Source organism: Pseudopodoces humilis, chromosome 2 (assembly GCF_049639895.1).
Source record: "Pseudopodoces humilis isolate 2021_Gansu_Grassland_sample_001 chromosome 2, ASM4963989v1, whole genome shotgun sequence".
NCBI lineage: Eukaryota > Metazoa > Chordata > Aves > Passeriformes > Paridae > Pseudopodoces > Pseudopodoces humilis.
In genome coordinates, this window is record NC_142201.1 from 108,534,820 (window position 1) to 108,557,945 (window position 23,126).

A 23,126-nucleotide genomic window follows, 5' to 3' on the forward strand; every position below is an offset into this window, starting at 1 on the left:
GGGTTTTGTTTGTATTGGTTTGGGTTTTTTTTTTTTTTTTTTGCATGTACTCTTCATTTAAGTGGCTTATGGCCCATTTCCTAGAACTGGGGAATGATAAAAGTTTTTACAAACCTCTGGAGATCAGCTGGTCCAAGCCTAGCTTAGAGCAGGGCCATGATGCATCAGGTTGCTCAGGGCCTCATTCAGGCGAATTTTTTCCTATGTCCATGCATGGAAAGCCCAGAGCATTTCTCAGTAACTTGTTCCTGTGTTTGACCATCCTTGTGGTGAATTTCTTGATAGCCAGTTTGAACTTTTTATGCCCCAGCTGGTGTCCATTGCTTCTCTTCTTTGCACACCTCTAACAAAATCCTGGCTCCATCATCTCTTCTCCTTTCCCAGTAGTAGAAGACAGCAGGAGTGTTTCCTCCTTCAACTCTCTCTTCTCCAGCATGGAATTAAGTCTCCCAGAATCTCCTCATTCATTGTGTGAAATATATTGCATTATGGCTTATACCTCTAGAGCCATGGTAGGTTTTAGAATAATAGTGGTTTGTGAAGATTATCCATGAAGATTTAACCATGTGGAAGCAATGAAAGGCACAATGGTCCCTATAAATACCTAATTTGTTCTTGTTAATATCTAACTTATTCTAACTTGCCACAACAGTTACTTATTAAGAGAAACCACTCTACCTGTACACACATTATTCTAAAAGATTAATGTTTCATGGCACTTTTTTTGTGACTGCTGTGGTTGCTTTTGTTGCTCAGTGGTGACAAAAATGGTAAGATTACCTTACTGTTCCCTGAAACCTTGACCACTAGGTGCAGGTTTGATTGCTTCATGTAATTTTAAAGTTCCAAACTGTGTTGTTGCATTTGATTAGCATAAAAATAAAGCATTTAATATTTAATTGCTCCCCTGTGATTTTAGGTAACTTTGTGTAACTAAATATAAAGACGTTTTAATCATAATTTTCAAAGTTTAATTGTAATGCATAAATTATTAGCGTGTGTGGGAAAGTAGACATTACTGGAATGAAAAAGAAAACTGAAGCCAGGAGAGTATAGCTGTTCATTTTTTAAACATTAATTCTACAGTAACTTCTTGTATCAGCTGACATGCATCTTCAATGATTCTATTATAAAAATGGAACATGCTTTGCTATTAAATTCAAGGTTGTTTATGAACCCAAGGGTTCATGTTGACCTGTTTAACAACGTTTAACAGCATCCCTAATACTTCTCTGTTTGTTTCCATAATCTGGAAGTAGAGTCATCCTATTTCTGGCTTATTCCCATATTTCTGTTTATTTTTATCTTCATCAATTACCTGGTGTGAATTACTTCCAGTGGCTTAACTGCATAAAGCTGTCTTGTGCAGTCTCACCTCTCTGAAATAAAAGCATCTAGCTTTTAATTTTTTTATTTTGCAAATTCATAATAATAGATATTCAGTTTCTGTTTATAGAAAACAAAAAAGATTAGATAGATAGATAGATAGATAGATAGATAGATAGATAGATAGATAGATAGATTGATAATCTCCAGGTAGACAGGTAGACAGATATCTCCAGCAAAAAGCTTAGTAAAAATTAAACCCGCAGAAGTCCATTTCAAATGTTTTAAAATACTATTATATAGATTATTGTGTGTAAAGGCAGGTGAAGTGCCTGCCTTACCCGTACTACTGTGATATCTAAAATCATTCTTTTATAATTGTTTCTGTGAGTTAAGGTAAGACATTGTTCCTGCACCTCACTTTATTTCAGAGGAACTGGGGCTCGGAAAAAGAGAACACTTTGCCAAAGCGCACGTCAAGGCATTTGTTGAATGGCAAGGATTTAAATCTGATTTTCCATGCTTTTTCCCTGGAAAAACCTTGCTCTCAAAGGGTGCCACCAGCATGATGTCCTGCAGGAGCACCTGCCCAGCCTCTGGGCCATAGGTGCTGCTGTGAGCAGACCAAGCGCATCAAGCTCAAGGTTTCACAATTTCGCTCAGCCGTGAGATGCACAAAAACCCCTTTCCATCTTAAGTATCAGAATGGGTATTGGAGGAACAGGCCCCATGCTGCCTCCTTGGCCCAGGTGACAGGAGCAGGGCTTTGATGAGAGGCTGCTCCCAGCGAGGGGCACTCTGTGATTACGCTCTGCCCAGCGCCGCGAGCTCGCTGCTGCCGCTGGCACTGGACCCAGACGTGCTGGTGTCAGAGAGAAGCTGTCGCAGTGGGCTCTGAATTCATGAATCTCACCTCCACAGGAGGAGGAGCAGCCTGCTAAAGCTTTCCTGAAGGCAAGGAAGGCTAAAAACACTGCTTCTCACAGCTCAAGGATTCCTAGCTGTTTCTTTAACTTGCCTGTGTCTCCTTTGGTAGCCTGTGCCTTGTGAGATGGAGCTGGGATCTAGCAGCCCAGTCCCAAATCAGCAGAAGCACTAAATCATGTCTTAACTCTCATTTGTTGCGTGCTTGCATGTTTTACTGAATTAAAGGCTGTAACTTCCTTGAAATATCCACACTTGGCTTCACAGCTCTCAGAAACAATATCTGTTTTTCAGCTGAATGCAGTGTATACTGCTTGCATGTCGGGAATGGTGTTGTTAGAGATGTAGGTTAGATAGTCAGATCCAAAATTTCGCTGACTAACAAAAGCTTCTGCATCAAAGAGGGTGTCTTCATGTTTTTGAAGGGCATCTTTATTTTTAATTGGTTTCAGCTTTCAGAATACTTCAGAGAGAAATATCATGTCCCTTACGTGGCTGTAATGTAAAGGCAACATACTTATTAGGAAGGAAGGGAGAAAGGAAAGAAGAAAAGTTGCTCAGCAGTGGCATTTGGAAAAGTTGTGTTAATTCCAGATTTGTTTAGAACATTGTTTTCTACTTTCACAATTTGTCTTCTTGACTTCCTAAAGGGAGGACTAAGTTTTTAGAGGTCTTTTAAAAGGAAATGCCATTTAATGAACCACTTCAGTTAAGTAAGAGTGGATGCTAAGTGATTCAGGCTAATGAGACAATTTAAGGTGAAGGGTTTATATGGCAAATCTCATGCAGTTAAGAATAAGAATAAGAATAAGAACTGAGTAGGGAAAGAAAGGAAAAGTTGTTGGAGTGATCACAAAGGAGATGAGAAGAATATTTCTAGATTTTTCTTAGGCTCATAATGCTTACAAGAACATTTTTCCAGACACATGTCTAGATGGAAACAAATTTTAACTACTGCAGTACAAAGATGCTGTCCTTTTAAGAGCTGCAGAAAAACAAGGATGTTTTGCTCAGCTTTAGAGCAAGAATTTACAAGGTCAAAACTCTCCTTTGATTTAGAGTGTCCTGGTACACTTTCTGGGCAGAATGAATGTGCAATAGGAACCATGACAATTTAATAGGCTAGACCAGAAATATTCATCCTTTGACTAGGAAATGATATTTGCCTTGTTTTTTTTTAAATAAGCCTTGTATACTCAATTTTGAATTAATTTTGTTGTTGATCTGTGAGCTATAAAGCTGAAGAAGCTGTAAATCGTAAAAAAAGCCCTTCAAGCCACAATTAGTTGCTCTGTGAATATCCTCCAGACATTTTTCCCCAACCTTTCTTTCTTACCATAACTTTTTAAAAGACCTTCGGTAATGTTCTAAATTTTAACTGTCCACATGTTGCAGCCACCACTGCAAGGAGAGTTGTATAGTAAATTGTGAAATGGCGATACCGTTGTCTATTTTTCCCTTGAAATTTGTGTTATTTTATTTTTGAGGTTTTGGTTGGGATTTTTGTTTAATGGAAGGCCCTGAACTACTGATTTTTTTTTTTTCTTTCTGCAGATGGTGTATAATTTAAAACTATTGGCATATTTCACAGAATTTTTCTGATTTTTAATGTAGAACACTACTGATATTTATTTCCCCAGTGTTCGACTTTCTACAGCTCTCCAGCATCTGGACCAAGCTCAGGCTGCTGTTAGGTTGGGTCTGCCATCTTCAAACAGTGTGAGCACAATCAGCATTTAGTAAAATAAACATGGCCCCATTATTTCTGAATGCCTTGCTTAACAACTTTAAGATTAGACCACATCTCCCGTGCTCCCAGTAGGCAGCACTTTAACAGTGAGTAATATTTCTGTCTGCCGTAGTCAAGTAATCCCAAATGTAAGTAATTTACAGGCTGGCATTAGGGACTGTTACAAGAGACATATTGTAATATGTCACTGAAAATCAGCCTGCCTCTGCACGTTTGATCAACAGCCAGATGGAGGCTTTTATCACATTTATTTAATCTGAAATATACATAGTAATTACAGTGGACCTCTGGTTTCTCGGTCCTCGTCGCTGTCTCAGGAGAAGGTAGGAAATGAATCTGTCAGTTTGCAAACTGGTGGGGATGTGACCCCCTTGGTAGAATCTGGGTGTGGAACAGCTAGTGGTGCTGACAGAGGAGATCGTGCTGCTGGAAATTAATGCATGTTGCCAAGCTGAGGAAAAAAAAAAAAAAAAGAATAATAAAAGCCCACACACCAAAGACTGTGTAACTTTATTTTTTTATGAATACAGAAAGACTTTAGGAGAGCAAAGACCAACGTTATTCTTAGCAAACCCATTACCAATCGATGGCTTTAAGAGCAAACAATCTCTTACTAATAGCTGGATGGTATTTAACTTAAAGGCATCTGAAAACAACAGGCTTAATGTTCCCAGAGGAGAATTTCGTTAAGATATTGAATTCCATCAAGCATGTCATTATTAAAAGGGGAAAATATTGTTGTTTCCATTAGTGCAGGGTTGGCATAAAGAATGGATAGCATTCAATTAAACCACAAGAAGAAATTCAAACAAATGGAAGGTAGATTTATCTCTTGGACAGGAACTTCACAAATGGCTGTTGCCATTGTCACAAAGAATTTAATAAGATTTTGTGCCCTAATTAGAGCAGCTGTAGAAGATGCCTCACATATTAAGGGTGCTGCTGACCTTATCAATAATTTACCTGTTACTCTGTGCATTACAGCAGGCTATCTCTGCTAATGTCTCTCATATCTCTCTTTTTGAGATGAGCTGGATCAGTCAACCTCCTCTTTTGGATCAGTTACTACCCTAACCACAAGAATGCCTGGCTAATATGGAGATACACTGACAGATAAAATACACTATCAACTGCCAAAGAGGCTCTTCTATTACAGTTACTCATACTGAGTAGTCCCATGACAGATTAAATTGCTGTTCAGCCTGAATAAAGTGTCAGATTCTGGCTGTAAGTGGCTGGTTTACCGAGGTGTTTTGATGTCATTATAGGCTTATAATTACTCTAATCTGATTTGGTAAGAAAAAAATTAGCATGACAAGCATAAAGAATTCATTTGAACAATAGGTTTTCTTCCACCACAGAACTAAGTTTTAATTAGAGCTGTTCTTCAATTAAATTAAATCTGCCCTTCTTGGTTTTAAAACTCTCATGAACATGTTCAGTACAATGTACCTTGTACAACTGTGAGTCTGCTGCTGCCTCTCTGATCCTTACCCATCCTTACCTGTTCTCAATTAACTTTGTGTGTCTGGATCTGCCTTACTGCTGACAAAACCTTCTCCTCCCCAGCTTCTGCCATCAGGAACAGCTTTGTCTTTGTCTGTCTCCCTCTCTTCTGATCCTCCCCATCCATTTGTTTCATGGTGTTTCTTGACAGAAAGTGTGTCTTTCTCCCACTGCTTACTCGTGGTGGTATTTATTATTTGAGCTATGCAGGGATACTGATGAGGCCTGAGAAGCAATCAGTGAGGGAATTTATGTAACTGATAGCATGGTAAAAAAAAAGCCATAGTGGAAATATTTGTGCCACTTTCCAGTGGGCTTAAGCTCTTGAGGCTTCCTTCAATTAGCAGAGGGAGCTTTGAGTGATCCCTTTAATGCTTTGAGTGATCACTTTCTCAGCGATCTCCCTGTAATTCCTAATGTGTATTACAGTGATAATGAGTTGCTTTCTCCTGAAATGTGAGTGCTGAGACTGCCAGAGACCATCTGAGTGTGGCCCCAGCCCCTGTGATGGCAGCCAGCAGCAGATGCCCACGCTCAGCCGACTCTACGGAGCGCAGGCGCCACGCTCCCTTCCCACACAGTCCTGCTCATGTTTTCTCCAGCCAGTCAAAGTCTGTGGGAATCAACCAAAAGCCACAGATTAAAGGTACTCTGAGAAAGGGAGAAGAAACTGTCATCTCCAGGTTCCATATTAATGAGAGAATGGTTTAATATTTATATAGAAAATTAACTTCTGGTGACAGGAAAAGGAGCTGTGTGCACACTAACTCCATCTGGTCTCTGGCCTTTTTGACAATGAAAACCAAGAGCAGGGATCTTCCTATATTAATTGATGGAAAGTCATCAAAAGAATGATGGCAACTTCTGAAATGTGTTTTTTTCTCCCAAAGTAGGAAGTCATGAATCTCATTTTTCAAGGTAGAGATAGGTTCTTCTTCTTTTCTTTTTTTTTTCTAAAGTATCTAATGTATGTTTCCAAATTTCAGTCTTTTTATGCTGCAGTGAAGGCATTGAGCATTCTGGAACTTCACAAGAAAATTAAAATTAAAATGCTGGAACAGTTGACTCATTCAACAGGGAAATTCTCATGTCATCTGTGCCAGTTGTCTCCCTCCTGTTTCAGTAGACAAAAGTTATAGCTGGATGGGCAAGTATTTCTTCAAACCCAGAATTGATTTAATTATCCTCTTCAGAAAATAAGATGAAGGAAGAATGTTGCAGATTTCAGTTGTTTTTTTTTTTTTTCCTAAGTCAAAGTCTGAAGCAATTAATGAGTTTATTGACAGCCAAAAATATAATGTCAATAAGAAAAGTGTTTTATGTGCCCTAATTAGAGGAACTGTTCCCTTCAGGAAACTGGATCTTTTAAAGCAGCATTAAGGAAAAAAAAAGAAGAGAAAGAGAAAAAAATCTTACTAGAAAAAAAAAGTGTCAGGCACATTTACACAGGGACGAAACATGGAACAAGGCTCTAAGGACCCTGAAAAATATTGTTAAACTTTTCATCTTAATGTTGTAGTTATGGAGCTCTCTTCTAAGTACTTAAAAAAATGCATTTACAAAATAAATAGGTATGGGTAGTGCTTTTATTCACTTTGCCAAGGGCTACCTACTCACAAATACATATCAGGAGACATTTGCATTTTTCTCTCTGCTGAAAGAAGTCTTGGCTTCATGAGAACAACACGAGCTCTTAGAAAGGATCTGTAGTTTCAGCTGCTGAAACATTAGCGTGGGACTTTTATCTTTCTGTGATGTAGGCTCTTCTTAATAGGAATGTATATAAAATTCAGTGCTGTGAAAAGAAAAAAATATTTAGAGGCAAAATGGGCCAAATGTGCTACTGCAGTAGCGCAGGAAGAAAAGGCTATCAATTCTTTTGAAGGTTTAGAAGTATTTTTTTCTGCCTGTCTTCGCTATGGTTGATGATGTTCTACTATTAAAATAGCAGTTTATATGTGCTGTATATTAGTGCACTGTTTTGTTCTTCTTTGCTTCAGGCACTGAAGGATAAAGCAGCTTGTCACATATTTTAAGTTCGGAATCAGTTAATAACAAAACGTATTTTCAACGAATTACACAACCAGCCCCTTTGGGCAGCAACTCTTTGCAATTTAAATGAAGGTGCAGAAAGTTTCTTTTCCCTCTTAACAATAGTTTCACAAGTTTGGCATACATGTATTTTAGTCGTTAGTAGTACATTACAAAAAGAGATTGAAAACACCTGTTTCAGCCTTCCAGGCCATGCAAGAGAAATTGAACTCTGGGGTGCCCAAATTAAGATGCTAAAATGGGTAAATTCTACTTCCCAGAATTTATCACAGAGAGCACTACTGTCACTTTTCCTAAGGCAAATACCTTGTCAGCTATCACTTCACTCTAACCTTCTATCTGTATTGTGGGACAATTCACACTTTAGTCTTTTTTCCTGCTGATGTAAAACCAGATCTTTGGAGCTCTGTTTTGAGGTTTTGGTTTCGAGGTTTTTGGATTGGGGGTCTTTTAGCTTGTTTGTTTTGATTTTTTTCTTTTACTTTTTTTTCCCCCAAACTTGCATTGGTGGGACAATTGAATATTTTATGAACCCCATGGCTAAATCTTGGTGATGACATTAGTCTGAATATATTTCAAAACCCAGGTCTGTGCCATAAGCTGCAGAAAGAAATCTTCTCTGGTTTCCATGAGATTGTGCCTCGTGGCTTTTTAAGTGAATTATAGAAATACTGCAGTGTGAGCTGAGATGAGAAGGAGGAGAAGCATGAAGGGTGAGCTTTGGGGAAAGGAGAAAAAGGTGAGGAGGCAAGGGCTCAGAGGTTATAAATGCCACCTCAAATGGGATCTGTGCCACTGGACACCAAAGTATTTGCAATGGAGAGAAACCTCTAATGAAAAATTGATTATTGGACAGAGATTTTGACTTAAGCTTTTGTCTCCGTTAGGGCTTTTATAAAAACATCCTTCCTACACATTCTCTGGTATCTAATAAGCTCTGAGCCTCTGCTGCAACCTGTCTTCTCAGGTTAGTTATGAGAAAACAAGACTCTTAAGTTCTTTACTGTCTCTCAAAACTTGTTGCAATGGAACCATGGTTCATAAGTAATTTGAACAGAGTGAAAGAGAATAATTACACAAGCTCTCATCTCCTTGGGAAATTACCCTAATATGAAGAAAAAATTCACTGGGGAATATTTCTAATGTAATTTACATTCACTGATGGACTTCAGAAATCCTCAGACTACTCTCTCCCCATAGCTGTTGCAGTTTGGTCTCTGCTGGTTAGGACACTTCAGAGCAGTGCAGGTTTAGATATCTCATGATTTGAGGGTCCTTGCTAGATTTTCTCCAGAAATCTTCAGAGTCTCCCATCACTCATTTTCACAGTCACCTGCACCTGTTTCAACAGCCTTTCATGTAAGACATATATATATATATATTTAATTTTCTGTACCTCTTGGGTTCTCCCACCCTAAAATGCACATTGCTTGACTGCTCTGATTTGAGCAAAACCCTTAAAAACAATAGCTTTTGCAAAAATATGACATATTGGTGAGTTGTACTGGGGGTTATAATAAATCCCTGAATACGGGGAAAGAATCAGGAGTCATTTGAAGAGATTTTTCTGCCATATAAATTTCAGAGCCATGCCCCAGGATCCCCTATTGGAGCAAGTCTTCTTTGCACTTGATTATTCATGAAATCAGTAAAAGTGACTGTAGGCTGGTGGTTTCAGTACTTCTGTGGGAAATAGGACAGCCCTTTCTTTTCCCAGCCTTAAGGAACAGTAATTTATGAATAATACATATACTTAATAACTCTTCATTTTTTGAATTCTATTGAAGCTCCACAGCAAATTAGGATATTTCCAATTTTTCATATAGTAGAAATGGTCAAAACAAATTATTATTTTGAATGCCTTAAAACCAAGGTCATCTCAGAGTGATTTTTTTAAAACTTCAGCGTATGAGCCAAAAATACATATTGATAAAGTTCTGCAAAAGAGAGGGCTACTTGAGCACATATTCCCCAAAATGTGCCATTTCAGCGTTCACAAATGTGGTTGTTTTGCCTTTGCTCAGGAAAGGGTTATCTGACCCTTTCCTGCAGCCTGCTCAGTCAAGTCAACTCTGCATAAATTAGAACAAAACTTCTTCATGAAGAAACTGAAATTCCGTGAATAATTAACATACACTTTATGCAAAAGCATGAAAAACTATTCCAAAATTTCTCTGCTTAACTAAAGTGTGAATTCATATTAAAATGTTCTGCAGTGAAACTTTGTCAGCAGGTCATAAAAAGCACATATCTACTTATTTATTAGCCCTAAGGTTTATCTGATGTGTTTCATCTCTTAAAAAATGAGGTGCTTTTTTCCCTCTTAGTCATTTTAAGATTGATATTTAATTTAAGTGTGTGTTATTTAATTTAAGTGTATTGACAGTTTGTGAACAAACAGTAACAGGGAAATCCCAAGAGTTGAAAATGGGTACATTTTCACAGCATTGGCAATTAGTATTTTGAAGAAGCTTTCTAAATTTAGGGGGAAAAAAAGAGCAAATAAAAGAGAATTATAAGGTTTTGTGTCGTTATGTTTTTTAAGATTTTCTTAGTTTCATCAAAGAGTGAAAGAAGCAAGAAAAAGAACTGATCTCTGAAAATCTGATTGCAAAATTAGAATTCCACTGTTTCAGGCCATGACTACCTTAGCTGCCTGTGCTCATGAAGTAAAAACCAGTATGTATTAAAACAGTAACAGTGTAATCTAATTTTTTTTTTTTTTTTTAATGGAAACAGCTGAAGTATAAGTTTTTATTGCACAGTTGCATACCTAAGATTTCATTTGCTGGAGTTGTGTGTATGGCAGGGTAGGATTCACTTGGTAAAATCCATGAAGCTTAAAATGTGAATCTCAATGTGAATAGTATTCTGCTTTTTGTGGAGTGGTCAGTGGTTTCAGGAACTTTAATGACAGTTCCTAGTACTTGTGCCCAGAACACTTGAATGATTATGCATGTTCACTGTATACTTCACTAAAATACAAAAAAGCATAGTTTCCAAATCCCTGTATTTCTATCTTTCAGATGCTGCTTGGGCACATTTTGAAATAGTAATTATTTATACCACGATAGAAAGCCCCAGATCTATAATTCATTGGGGCTTGGATTATTTAACGAAAGGCAAAAGTATAGTGCATTACTCTGTATGCATAATGTACAGCATGTTTATATTTAATGCTAGCATTATTTTTCTATGTGGAGACTATTCATGAGATATGCTTCCTGGTCAGAATATTGTTTATGTTCTACAGATTTCCATTTTGAGATGGAAAAAGGCTTGTTTCCCAAGAAAATGTTGGCCACTTTTAAGAATCTTTATTTCCTGTGCTTCCTTTGTCTCCTTCTTTTCCTTTTTCCTTTTTAACAAAGGACTTGTTCTCTGATAATAAAATGATAATAGGTCATATATAATTTAATTTTTTTTGGACAAACTTCTCTATCAATACCAACAAATATAATGTGGCTTTGATAGCAAGGTTGAGATTAGAGCAAAAAATATGCTGCTACTTTGGCATCCAGTGAATACCTACATTAATTTTAATGTTTAAAAAACTCAGCCTATAGCAGTATTAGAAACTCATCAATAGGTGGAAACCTTGTATTTAGGCTGGCTTTGGGTCACTTCGTGTAGCCACATCAGGTTTGTCAGAGGACTAGTGAGTCTCTCTATGTCGGAAATCACCAGAGGATAAAAACACAGAGACGTGTTTATCTCGGTGTATTGTGAGGATTTTTATCTGAAATGTTTATTAAAGCTCACAGAGGACATACATTGTAAGTCTGGGTATTGAGCTGAGGCTGTGCACTTCAATCAGCTTTGCAAAAATGCCTGTAGATAAAGTTCTGCGCTAACCCTCCTCTGGATTATGCTCTGCGTCAGGAAGTATATTATCCCTTAAAAGATCTCCTTTTATTCTTCAGTGTTACTGGCAGCATACCAACAGGAGCCAGTTTTTAGTGGGAAAACACATCCATGCTGCTCCTGTCCCAGTGCTGCCAAAGAACATCTCCTGCGGGTCACACACAGGGCCTGGGGACACGGGTGGTCCTCAGAGTCCAAATGGCTCCTGCCCTTTTGCTGCAGGGAGGAGCTTTATTCAACATTGCCACAGGCACCACAAAAGGAGGAATTTTCTAGATGGCTCAAGCAGGCTGACATTCCTGCAGCAAGCTGTCACCTTCCATCTTCTCAAGCCAGCAGCCACCTCCTCCTTGCTCTGCTCGGAAAGCAAAGCCCCTACAAGGCCAGGGAGAGGAAGGCTGAGTGCTCCAATCTCTTGCTTTGGGAAGGCAGTGCTGCAGCACTCTTGCATTCCCCTGTGAGTCTGCTGGTGCACAGGATTTGGGGTCAGATTTAATGACCAAAACGGAGCCTGTGTCCTGCTGGACTGGTGATGTGAACTCAGTGTGGTGCCACCACCAGCAGCACCATGCCAGGAGGAAGTGGAGGTGGAAGAGGATGCAGGAGGCTTTATAAGGTGTTTCTAGATTTTTTGAGGTCAAATACCTATTATTTGCCATCATGTCCACAGAAGTGCTATGACCAGCTTCCCCAAAGTCCTCGTGAGTCTTCCGCAGCCAGAAGAGAAAGGTGTGGGAGCTCGGAAGGCCAGCAATAAGTGACAAAGTGTTAAGAGCATAAATGAATCTGTACCCATGACCACACCACTCTGTGCTCCAGCAAGCCTGAAAATGGAGTTGCAGAATGCTTCACAGTTTGCAAAAGGAAGGGAAAACCGGATTCTTTTCTTTTATGCATGGAACATTACATTTATATACATGCGCATTTATAGATCTTGGAATCAGAGAATGGCTTGAGTTGGATGGGATCTTAAAGATCATCTAGTTCCATGGGCAGGGACACCTTCCACTAGGCCAGGTTGCTCAGAGCTCCATCCATCCTGGTCTTGAACACTTCCAGAAATGGGGCAGCCACACCTTCTCTGGGCAACCTGTGCCAGGGCCTCACCGTCCCCACAGTGAAAAATTTCTTCCTAAAGTCTACTCTAAACCTAGTCTTAGTCTGAAGCTATTTCCCCTTGTCCTATCACTACTTACCCTTGTAAATAGTCTCCATCTTTCTTGCAGGTTCCCTTCAGGTACTGGAAGGCCACAATTAGGTCACCCAAAGGCCATGTCTTCTCTAGGCTGAACAATCCTCTCAGCCTTTCCTCATAGGAGAGGTGCCCCAGTCCTCACATCAACTTGGTGCCTCCTCTGGATTCACTCCAGCAGATCCATGTTCTTCCTGTGCTGGAAACCCCAGAACTGGATGCATCAGTCCAGATGGGGTCTCAGAGGAGTGGCTCAGAGGGACAGAAACCCCTCCCTTGGCTGCTGCCCACAGTGCTTTTGATGCAGCCCAGGACACATTTGGCCTTCTGGGCTGCAAGAGCACAAGGTTAGCTCACATCCAGCCTCTCACCCACCAGCACCCCCAAGTCCTTCTCAGCCTGACTGCTCTGGATCTGTTCATCCCCCCACCTGGACTGAGAGCAGGATTTGCCCTGCCCTGGGTGCAGCACCAGCACTTGGCCTTGTCACACCTCTTGAGACTCCCATACCAGATGTGTCCATACATCTTGCTGCCATATAGCAATCCTGGCCAGCAGAATGTCATTGCGCTATTACGGAATCACACCTCCTCAGCATTATCAGAGGCCTTTCTATCATCTTCACAGATTTTCCCTCTTTTCTGTGCAAATATTTTTCCTGCCTTTCCCTTTTGCAAAGCAAATAAGTTGTTTGCAAACTATTTGAAGAATATAAACAGCTCCTACAAGGGAAATGCCCTTGAAGCGGTGAGAGTGGAATGATTGCAGCATACAGTACATGCTAATAACATCTTCAGAGAATTACTATTACTTCATAGCAGAGGCATTTTCATTATAATAGGATCCATGTCATGATCCTCAGATTAAAATTTTACCTTCTTCTGTATTTATCTGTTGAGTCAACAGTCACAGGTTACTGGCTAAAAGCTCTGAAGAATTACTCACCCTAAAGTAGTGCCATTTCCCATGATTGTTTCTTTGCAAATTCTGTGATGCATCGGGCAACAGAGCAGGCAGATGACCAGCACAGAAGACTTGAATCTGACAGTATTCCCAGTGCTCTGCACAGAGCTGGAAAAAGGAACCTGCTGATTCACCCTGCCGTTAGCAAATGTGCAGATGACACCAAGTTGTGGGGGAGTGTTGATCTCTTGGAGGGTGGGAGGGCTCTGCAGAGGGACCTGGACAGGCTGGATTGATGGGCTGGATACAACAGCATGGGGTTTAACAGCACCAAAGTGCAAGCTGTGCCAGAGGAGGTTTGTGTTGGACATTGGGAAGAAGTTAGTCACAGAAAGAGTGATTTAGCATTGGGATGGGCTGGCCAGGGAGGTGGTGGAGTCATCCCTGGAGGTGTTTAAAAGTGACTGGATGTGGCACTCAGTGCCATGGACTGGTTACAAGGTGGTGTTACTTCTTTGGTTGGGCTTGATGATCTCAAAGGTCTTTTCCATCCCAGCTGAGTCTGTGATTCTGTGATATCTTTTACAGCTTGCTCACACTGGGTCTAATCAAGCGTTTGTAGTGAATTCAGAAACTGATGCCTGAATCTGAATGATGAGTTTCAGGTTGCCTGATACCTTTATCTGACCAAATCCATGCAGACTCAGCTATGTGCAGAGGAACTTGGCATGGCTGCACTTTATCTGCCTTTTTATTTCTGGTGCAAGAGGGTAGGAATGAGAGGAAGAGAACATATAAGGGTTCCCCACTGAGAATCAATTCTATAAATTATGTATTATGCAGACAGTATTCTGCTGATGCTATCCGATCCCCAATTCTCACTTCCTTGTTTTTCCTTCTATAAATAGCTATGGCCAGGTTTTCAGTTGTAAAATGACGAGGACAAAGCTAGAAACCTTTTCCATTTAATAACCTCTGCCAAAGAAGAATAAGGTAGTATTTTTCATAACTGCGATGTCCTCAGGGTTTTAACAATCTGGGAATACAAGCAGCACTGTGTTGTTGATAAGATACTGGAAGTAAAAGAGGGAATAACCATGCTGAATATTAAAGAAGGAAATGCCTGTTTTCAGGATGATCAGTATAAAACTTGGTATTGTGAATTTTCCTGTCATTTTTTTTCTCTGTCTAGGACCACTTTTTGCTCTTTTGTCTCTCCCTCTAGATCCAAATGCTTTGGCTGGACAGACTGGACCTGATCACGCTCTTATAGGAGGAATAGTGGCTGTAGTTGTCTTTGTAACACTATGTTCTATAATTCTCCTTGGTCGATACCTGGCAAGACATAAAGGTAGGACACGTTTAGTGGAAGTTCAGTCACTCTTGGAAGCAAGGCATGATTTCACCTGGGAGTGCCATTCCCTTTCGCCTTTCCCCCTCTGGTAAATGATTGGAACAAAAAATAGTTCTCAGTGCAGTGAGAATGTGAATTTTAACCAGTTTTCCAGTGGGCTAAGGCAAAGGACATGGGGTTAGTGCCTGCCCAAGGTCACCTTATAAGTCAGTGATTTAGAGAGACCAAGGGGTAAGATTGCCCCTTGGTTTTGGCTCTTAACTCCTGATACTTGCTTACATGTTCCCATCATGTTCTCATAGTTTTAACTAGCATATCAACTCAGCAGAATATATATGCATTGAGTGAACAAGATTTTTCATTTCAATGGATTATGCTAATATTACAAGATAATATATGTCTAAAAGATAATATTAGAAACCCATGGTGAGTTTTCATGTCAGTTTATCAATGATCCCACTGGAATAAGGGGTTCATTCCTGAGGCTAGCTTTACTTTATTCTGTGGTTTTGCCTTAATAATCCTGGTCCCTTCATTTTCAGTCCCCTCTGCCACTAAAGATAACAGGAATGGAGTGACACTGACTTTCGGCTTCTCTGTGATTTGATTTTGACCTACTTAGTTCCAAAAACATGCCTTGAGATTTAACCTCTGTACAGCTTGTAGGTCTATTGCTAAAACTCAGTTGATTCTCCTTCCACATCCCTCAAAAAAAAAAAAAAAAAGAAAAAAAAAAGATGAGTGCTGGTATTAATTCAGTAACTCTCATTTTAGATAAGATAATCATATACATAGCAAACATAAATTGATAAAAAACATATTTTCAATTTTTTTTTCAATTTTCAGTTTTTTTGGACTACCTGGGAGAAAATCAGATTTTTTTTTTAATGAGCCAAAGTGTTTCTCTTTTGTTTTACTTTCATGAATGAACAGTTGTACATTTTGTGCCAGCATAAATAATGTTTTTCACAAAAAGAAATTTGACTATGATACACATTTCTTTTTTTCATTCATATCCAAAATATAAAAATAGCTGTGATGGTATGAGTTGGTTCAGTTAATAAAACTGCCTCAATTTTGTAATTCTTGTATCTACTATGATACAATTCTGTAAAATTAAAACATAGATATGATCGAGAAAAAACAGAAATACAAATGATCAGTGGCCATCTTTTTTTTAAAAAAAAAGCATGTTTATGAATATCTGTATTCAAAATTGCTTTGTTTTTGATGGATAGCTATTTCGTGAAATAACCAAGATTTTATCACTCATTCTGTAATTGAAAAATAAATTGCATATTACTTCAGTTAGATAAAGGGGAGTTTTATTAAAATATTTCCTTAATTTGTTATGGATATACTAGAGTTTGTATATATGCCTTTAACAGTATAAATATCAGTGTAAATATTTCTTAATGAATTAGAAGGTTGAGCACACCTTTAGGATGCGTACTAAAAACTGTGTAAAAATATTTTCCATTCTTTATAAAATGGAAGTACATTGTTTGAAATGTACTACCTATAATGCAGTGTAAAAAACCAACCCTAATCTTTCTCCTTTTTTTTTTCTTTTCTTTTGTACTGATTCCTACAGGAACATACTTAACAAATGAAGCAAAAGGAGCTGAAGATGCACCTGATGCCGACACAGCCATTATCAATGCAGAAGGCAGCCAAGTCAATGCAGAGGAGAAAAAAGAGTACTTCATTTAGATGCAGAGCTAGAATCTTGGAGTTTTACTTATCAGGCTGACTGCTGGAGAAAACTGGCTATCATTTCTCAGAATTCATTTCTGCCATCTTCTGCTATCTTTATTAACTCACATACCTGCTATAAGTAGCCAGTTTATGCCAACAATCAGCTGTTGACATCATCATTCTATAATTACGGTATCATGCGTAAAACAGGACATTTCTTATTGCCTAAAAATCATATCCACTGCTCTCTTAACATACAGTGCTTGAATATACAGCCTTAACAATGTTAATCATCATCTTAATCCAAGTTTTCTACATATTTAAGTGTTAATGCAGCTTTCTTTTCCAGTTTTGTTTTATCATGTCCCTACTAGTATGTCATAGAACAAAATTCGTAACAAGTACTATTAGGTAAGGTCCTAATTTACTTACAGAAAATGTTAAGTCTAAGATTAGAGGTTTACAAAGAGTATTTTATACCTGTCTATCTATAATTCAAAAAGCAACTTGTTTTTGAAGCATACACCCTTGGAAACACAAATTGAAATCTGTTTAGTATAGTTTCCTGTATGTTTGGATTTGGTGGGAAAAAAAGATCAGTCCAGTGAATTTTTTGTTTTGTTTGGCTTTGTTTTGTTATGATTTAAATGGTACCTTGATAACAGTGCCATGTTTCTGTGGTGAAAACATGCTGAATAGCTATACAGAGTCTGCAAAGTTAGGTAATAGAGCTTCTTTTGAAACAGTTTGTCCTGCCCTTTTACTGGCTTTTGGGATCACAAAGATTAGAGAACTTCCTGAGTAATTTATGTTTTATAATTTATTTGCTAAACATGAACTCACCTGCCTACTCAAATTTGATGTCTTCATGGGGCACAATGGCAAGGCATTTTAGTATCTGTATATAGTGCATATAATAAATTCAATTAAACATTATTTGATACATATTCAACTTTTTTGGCAGTAGCTAAGTCAGTCACAAGTATGCATTTTCTAATGTCCATTATATCCCTTTAGATATGACTCAAAATCAATATTCTGAGTAGATAACATGTGTGAGTATTTTTTTGTCTGTATGTCCTAGCACTGTTCAGCAGCAAACTTTTCTAGTTCTTGTTAATTTTTTCTTTGTTATACAATGGAAGCACAATGTTATATGGAAAGGTAGTTTTAAGCTAACAACCAGTGCACAGCCTCAGGTTTTAAATTACAACCACATTTGATTACTATCCTTAAAAAGTACTATTGAGTTGCTAAAATTCTCAATTTTTAATTTGGCAGTTCCAGAGCTGCTTCTCTATGTTGGTTTGCCAAAAAAAAAAAAAAAAAACTTTAAAAAAAAAACTTAAAAAGGAAAAAAAAAAAAGAAAAAATAGAAGTGTTAAAACAAAAGATATATGTTTTGTGTATACAGTAAATGGACTAATTCTTTATATTAAATTCCTGTCTATGCATTTTGTGAGGTACAAACTTATGTCACCGTGAATGATAGAGAATTCCTGCCATGCTTTTAGCTCCACAGTGAAGGTCTCTGTTTGGATTATTTCTGAATTTTTTTTTGTGTAATTGACAGCTGAAAAATCACATGCTCTTAAATATGACAACAAAACACTGTAAGCCCATTGGCTTATTTCCTCTTCCAATGAAAAGAAAAGGTTGCCATAACAGGTCTTGGGAATGATTCTACACTGGAGAATGCAAGTTAGTCTAGTTGGAGCTCGCTTTGCTCCTGTGTTTTGCACCTTTGACAAAGAAGTATTTCTCTCTGGTTGATGTATTTGTGAAGCATAAAAGCATGATGGTCTGCTGTAAAGGACTTTCTCCTGGGATTTTATTTTTGTGTGGGGAAGGGAGAATTTGGAATACGACATCATGTGGTATGGTAAAATGGAAGATAAAGGTGCTGTGACAGATTATTTATCAGAAGAATATAAACCTTTTAAGGACAATATTAGAGTATTTTAATTGTTTTTGTTGAAGCATTTATCTTGTTAATTTCTAAGAAAAAAGGGTGACGTCAATCAAAGCAGCACTTTTTTTCAAAATATACAGACATAAATAATATGATGTGGTTGAGTGTTAACATAATAAATCATATACAGTATGACATTTTAAAGAAATAAGTCTGCATTGATGTGATTGCATGCTTGTTTTTACAGTTCACTCCATACCCATCTGTGGAAAAATGCAATAATATGTTAATATAATATGGTAGTTTGAGAGAACCAGGTAGGTGCTACTAGACACATTGAAAACTAGTATAGGTTTACAAGATATTCATGTCTTTCAAAACATAAACATGTAAAAGGCTGGCAAAGGAAGTCGATCAGTTTAATACCAAAAATATGGGTTCTTGTCACAGCAGTAAGTTACATTAGCTATAGTACAGTATCAGAGTTTTATTTCAGGACCTGGGGCCCACTTCAAATAAGCTTTTAAGTACATAGTCAGCTTCAGGCGTCAGAGAAGTTCCCTTGGAGTATAAGGCACTGTTCACATGCTTAAAAACAAAGTGCTTCCCTGGATGAGGGCCTTATTTGCTCAAGTGGAATTCCCCACCAGCGTGGTGTTTGCGCCTTCCTTCATCCTTCCTAACTCCAGCTCGCTTGAATATAGGGTTGTTACTTGAACCATTACCCAGCCAAGGTCAGGTAGGACCTCCAAAAGCAGGATTGGCCTTGTGGTAACCATTTCAAACCATATTCTCCAGTGGCATAGAAACAGCATTTCAACTTGGCAAAAAAAAAGCAGATTTAAATTGTACTGTTAAAACAGTTTTGGTTTTGGGTTTTTTGGTTTTTTTTTTCATTGGCTTTCAATTAAAACTCCTCACATGTGCTCATTTTTAACCCATTTGATCTTCCATTGTCTTGCACCTGGTGATGTCCCTTGCAGCTGTGCACAGCAGGTGTGAAAAGCCCCACACAGAGCGTTCTACCTGGATAGCACTTTGCAGGCTTATCTGGTCTTCACGGGTTCAAATTACTACACGGGGTATAAAGAGGCATCCCTCTTTCCTGTAAGCAGAATCATGGCTCAACACTAATGACATTCAGTAGGCTAAAAGCCAGTTGTGCATTTGTTTTTGCCCAAGTTCCCATTCTGGAAAAAGGAAAAAACAAAAAAAGACAAAGTTTTTAATGATGGTGTGAGGCACCCAGTGAGTGTGTAAAATGGAGGCTTGGAATGGGAACCACCTTCACTAAAATGTATGTGACATCCTCTCCCTCACTCACTTGCAGAGTAGTTTTCTCCAGACCAGGTAGCTAGTTTCTGCCAGTGTACTGTTTACAGTGTCGACTGCTGATTATTTTTAAACTTTTTGATGTAGACTTTTTTTTTTCTTTTTTATTTTTTTTAATGCTTCAAGAACATTCTCATGATTTGAACGAGAAAGCGGTGCATCAGAAGACAAGGGGTGCATCATCCCACTCTTTTAGTGTCATCTGACAAACCAAGAGACAGTTTAAGGAACCTGATGTTTAACTTGAGGCTCAGAGTTTAAGCTAGAACATCTCAAAAAGTTTCCACGTTACTTAAGGATGGTTCTTCTTGCACTGAGACTCCCTCTCTAAAGGAACACATGAAGAAAACCAATTTTTCTAAGTGAGACATGAAAGTTAACATCTTGTGTGTTTTCATTGCAGTATAATATATATATAAATATATATATAGCTATTTCAATGAAAAGAAAGGACAGAATCATCTGTAATTATGTAATTCATGATTGTAACAGCACTGAAGTTACCATGTACGCACATGTACAGTAGCTCTCTCAACAGTTACAGTGTAGTTACATGTAATTCCCTGTAACATAGCAGTTCTAGTGTAATTTAGTGCCACTTATTGTAAAGTGTTACCAAAAGGAAAACGGACTTCTTACCTTTAGAATTCCATTTGAATTAAAGGTAAGTTTATTAAATTAGCACCATTGAATCTGATATTGCGTTTCTTGATTAAGGAGGTGATTTAAAACTTTAATGTTCACGCTGCAGCTTCCCCCACCGCTTACCCAGACTCCTCCAAATGTCTAATCTCTACACTCCTAGGAACTAGTAATCTGTGATGAACATACCAAAAATCCCAGCTACTCCAACTTTAATTGAACAAGCTGTCTAATAAAGAAAAACAGCACCAACAACAAAAAAAATGATGAGTAATGCTTTTTATTAAGTGGCACAAAGTACACACTAAAAACTATGCAAAAATATAGGTAAATACAGTGTACTTACATGTAAGTATCTTGTACTTGCTGTGTATGGATATTGGAAAACCATGTAATTATAATATGCATTTTGATTATTTCAAGCAGGGGGTGACCCCTAACAGTCACAAGGGAAAAGTGGAAGGTCCATCTACAATTGGTGGATATCCTAATGCAATATGTGTAATTCCTCTACTTGCAATGACAACTGATTTATAAAAAAAAATGCTTATACTGCTCCTCATTCTCACCAGCTTTGCTTTCCATTTCTTGGAACACCATTATATACCACTGAAACACCTTTAGGCAAAGTAAGACACTGACTCCTGTAATGGCTTTGCTGCCAGCACTCTGACTGTCTGGCAACGCTGTTCTGTAATCTTATTTATGGCTCAATAGCACAAGTTTCATCTTTTTTTCTGTCCTCAAGGGAGCCTAGTATGTTAAGATGCTGAAATATGCTGCCATATGCCCTGGTATTTTTAGCATGAACAACAGAGAAAGAGAGAGAGAGAGAGAGAGAGAGAGCTGCATTCTTCTGACCCCTATTTTGCAGAATCACCTCACCTGGAATTTCCACTACTTGCTCAGTAACGCCAGGTAATCTTAAATTGTAAGTACAAAATGCTTCCATTACAGTACAGAGGATGCCTTTAATGATAAAGCTAATGTTTTTTGTAAACATGAAGTTTTGTATTATAGATCTTTTTACTTCTTGACACTTTTCCATCATGCCCTTCCAGAAGAAATGCACCGAAAGACAGATAACATAGAATAGCAGAAGAAGACAAGAATTTTTTTTGTAAGCCTTCTTGTGGTTGCCATTGCTATCACCCTCCTTTGTGTCCTGTGTAACAGGCAAATAAATGTATTTAGCAACTGCCATTAGCATCATTCTACACCATACTATTCCTAGAATATGACATCTACCTCTTAGTCTAAATACTAGTTGTGAGATATTTGTATACATTTTAAATACTATTGAATCTTTGCTTTAGTCTTGAAATGAAATCACTTTATTATTATTATTTTTTTCTTTCAAAAAAAGGTAAAAAGTGTTGCCTGGGTTCATAATTCTTGCCCTGTTCTTATTCATTTTGGTATAGTTTTAGCTTTCTAACAGGGCATAAGGACACAGCCTCAGCTGGTATAAATCAGCTTCACTCTGTTGCCTTAAATGTGGGCCAATTTACGCTGGCTGGGGATTCATCCCAAACAGCTAAAAAATAAACTGCTATAACACATCAATATTTAGTCAGCTCTAGATAATGATTCACAATCCAACTGCAACACAGTTCTTCCTAGTAAGGCATGCACGTATGAAGAGAAACTTTAAGAAGCACATGCAAGCTTTTGAATTAAATATGCAATATCAACACTGTTGAGATATCCTGACTTGTCTCTTACTTATTTAAACATAATATCGCCAGGGCATGTTTACATTAAAAACACTCAATGCATGGGGAGCAGAGAAGGACTATTGCAAACAGCAGGAGAAAATTAAATTAATGGAGAAGCCTTTGATGTCAACAGAACAGAGTAGAAACTCTTTTGAGAGTAGGACTTCCTACAGGGTTTTTCAGGGTGGACCTAAAGCCTCTAAAATGCATGAAAGTTGTTTACTTGGCACGAAGAGAGGCTAGCACAGTTCCTTCTTGCTATCATGGAATCTTACCCAGCACTCTGCACTTCTTTTAACTCAGGAGAAAATAAGGGTACAAACATGGTTGAACAGCACACTTGTGTATCACTCCACATCCTCAGGATGCTCCAAGCCTCGTGCGCTTCCAGCAGCCCTCAAGGGAATTCTTCCAGCATCTAGGAATCATCCTGTTGCCGAGCTGTGTTCGTTTCCTTCAGCAATGTTTAATGTACTCACAACCAAACAGAAGGTGTGAAGCCAATTTAAATGAGTCTGCAGTTCTAGGGGCTTCCAGAGCCTTTCAGTAGATGAGGAAAAAAAAACACTAAAAAAAAATAAAAATTCTTTGTGGCTTCTGTGTTTACTGTAGGTCTGCCCTCCACATTCTGTGTCTTAAGTCATTTATTCTCTGCTGGGCTAAAAGCAACAGTCTAATTGGAAAGGAGGAAGGAAAATATCTCCTCTAAAAGGAGCAGTCTGTGCTACTATTAAAGAAAAGTTCAAGGGTTTTTGTTTCTTCCCTTTTTTTAAGATTTCAGGTGCAAAGCCAAGCCTGTTGGGGTCAGCACTTTAGCACTTTCCCTGTGTTCAGGGTCAAGCCAGCAGTGTTTCATGTGTGGGCTCTGATCTCATGTTTCAGCACAAACTACAGACAGCCTTAGCCTGCCCTTATGCATAGTGCTGAAAATCACCAATGCTATTTTCTTCTAA

General features: G+C 38.3%; 1 protein-coding gene across 4 annotated transcripts in view; it reads left to right on the top strand.

The window, feature by feature from the left end:
- CADM2 (cell adhesion molecule 2) overlaps positions 1-18,692 on the top strand; it is a 571,255-nt gene extending 552,563 nt beyond the window's left edge. For all 4 annotated transcript variants that reach the window (XM_088051667.1, XM_014253512.2, XM_088051668.1 and 1 more), the window contains 2 exons: positions 14,743-14,868; positions 16,466-18,692. In XM_088051667.1, the coding sequence (XP_087907793.1) occupies positions 14,743-14,868; positions 16,466-16,584 (245 nt within the window). In that variant the 3' untranslated portion in view covers positions 16,585-18,692. The remainder of the gene's footprint in view (positions 1-14,742; positions 14,869-16,465) is intronic.
- Positions 18,693-23,126: the final 4,434 nt, after the last annotated feature.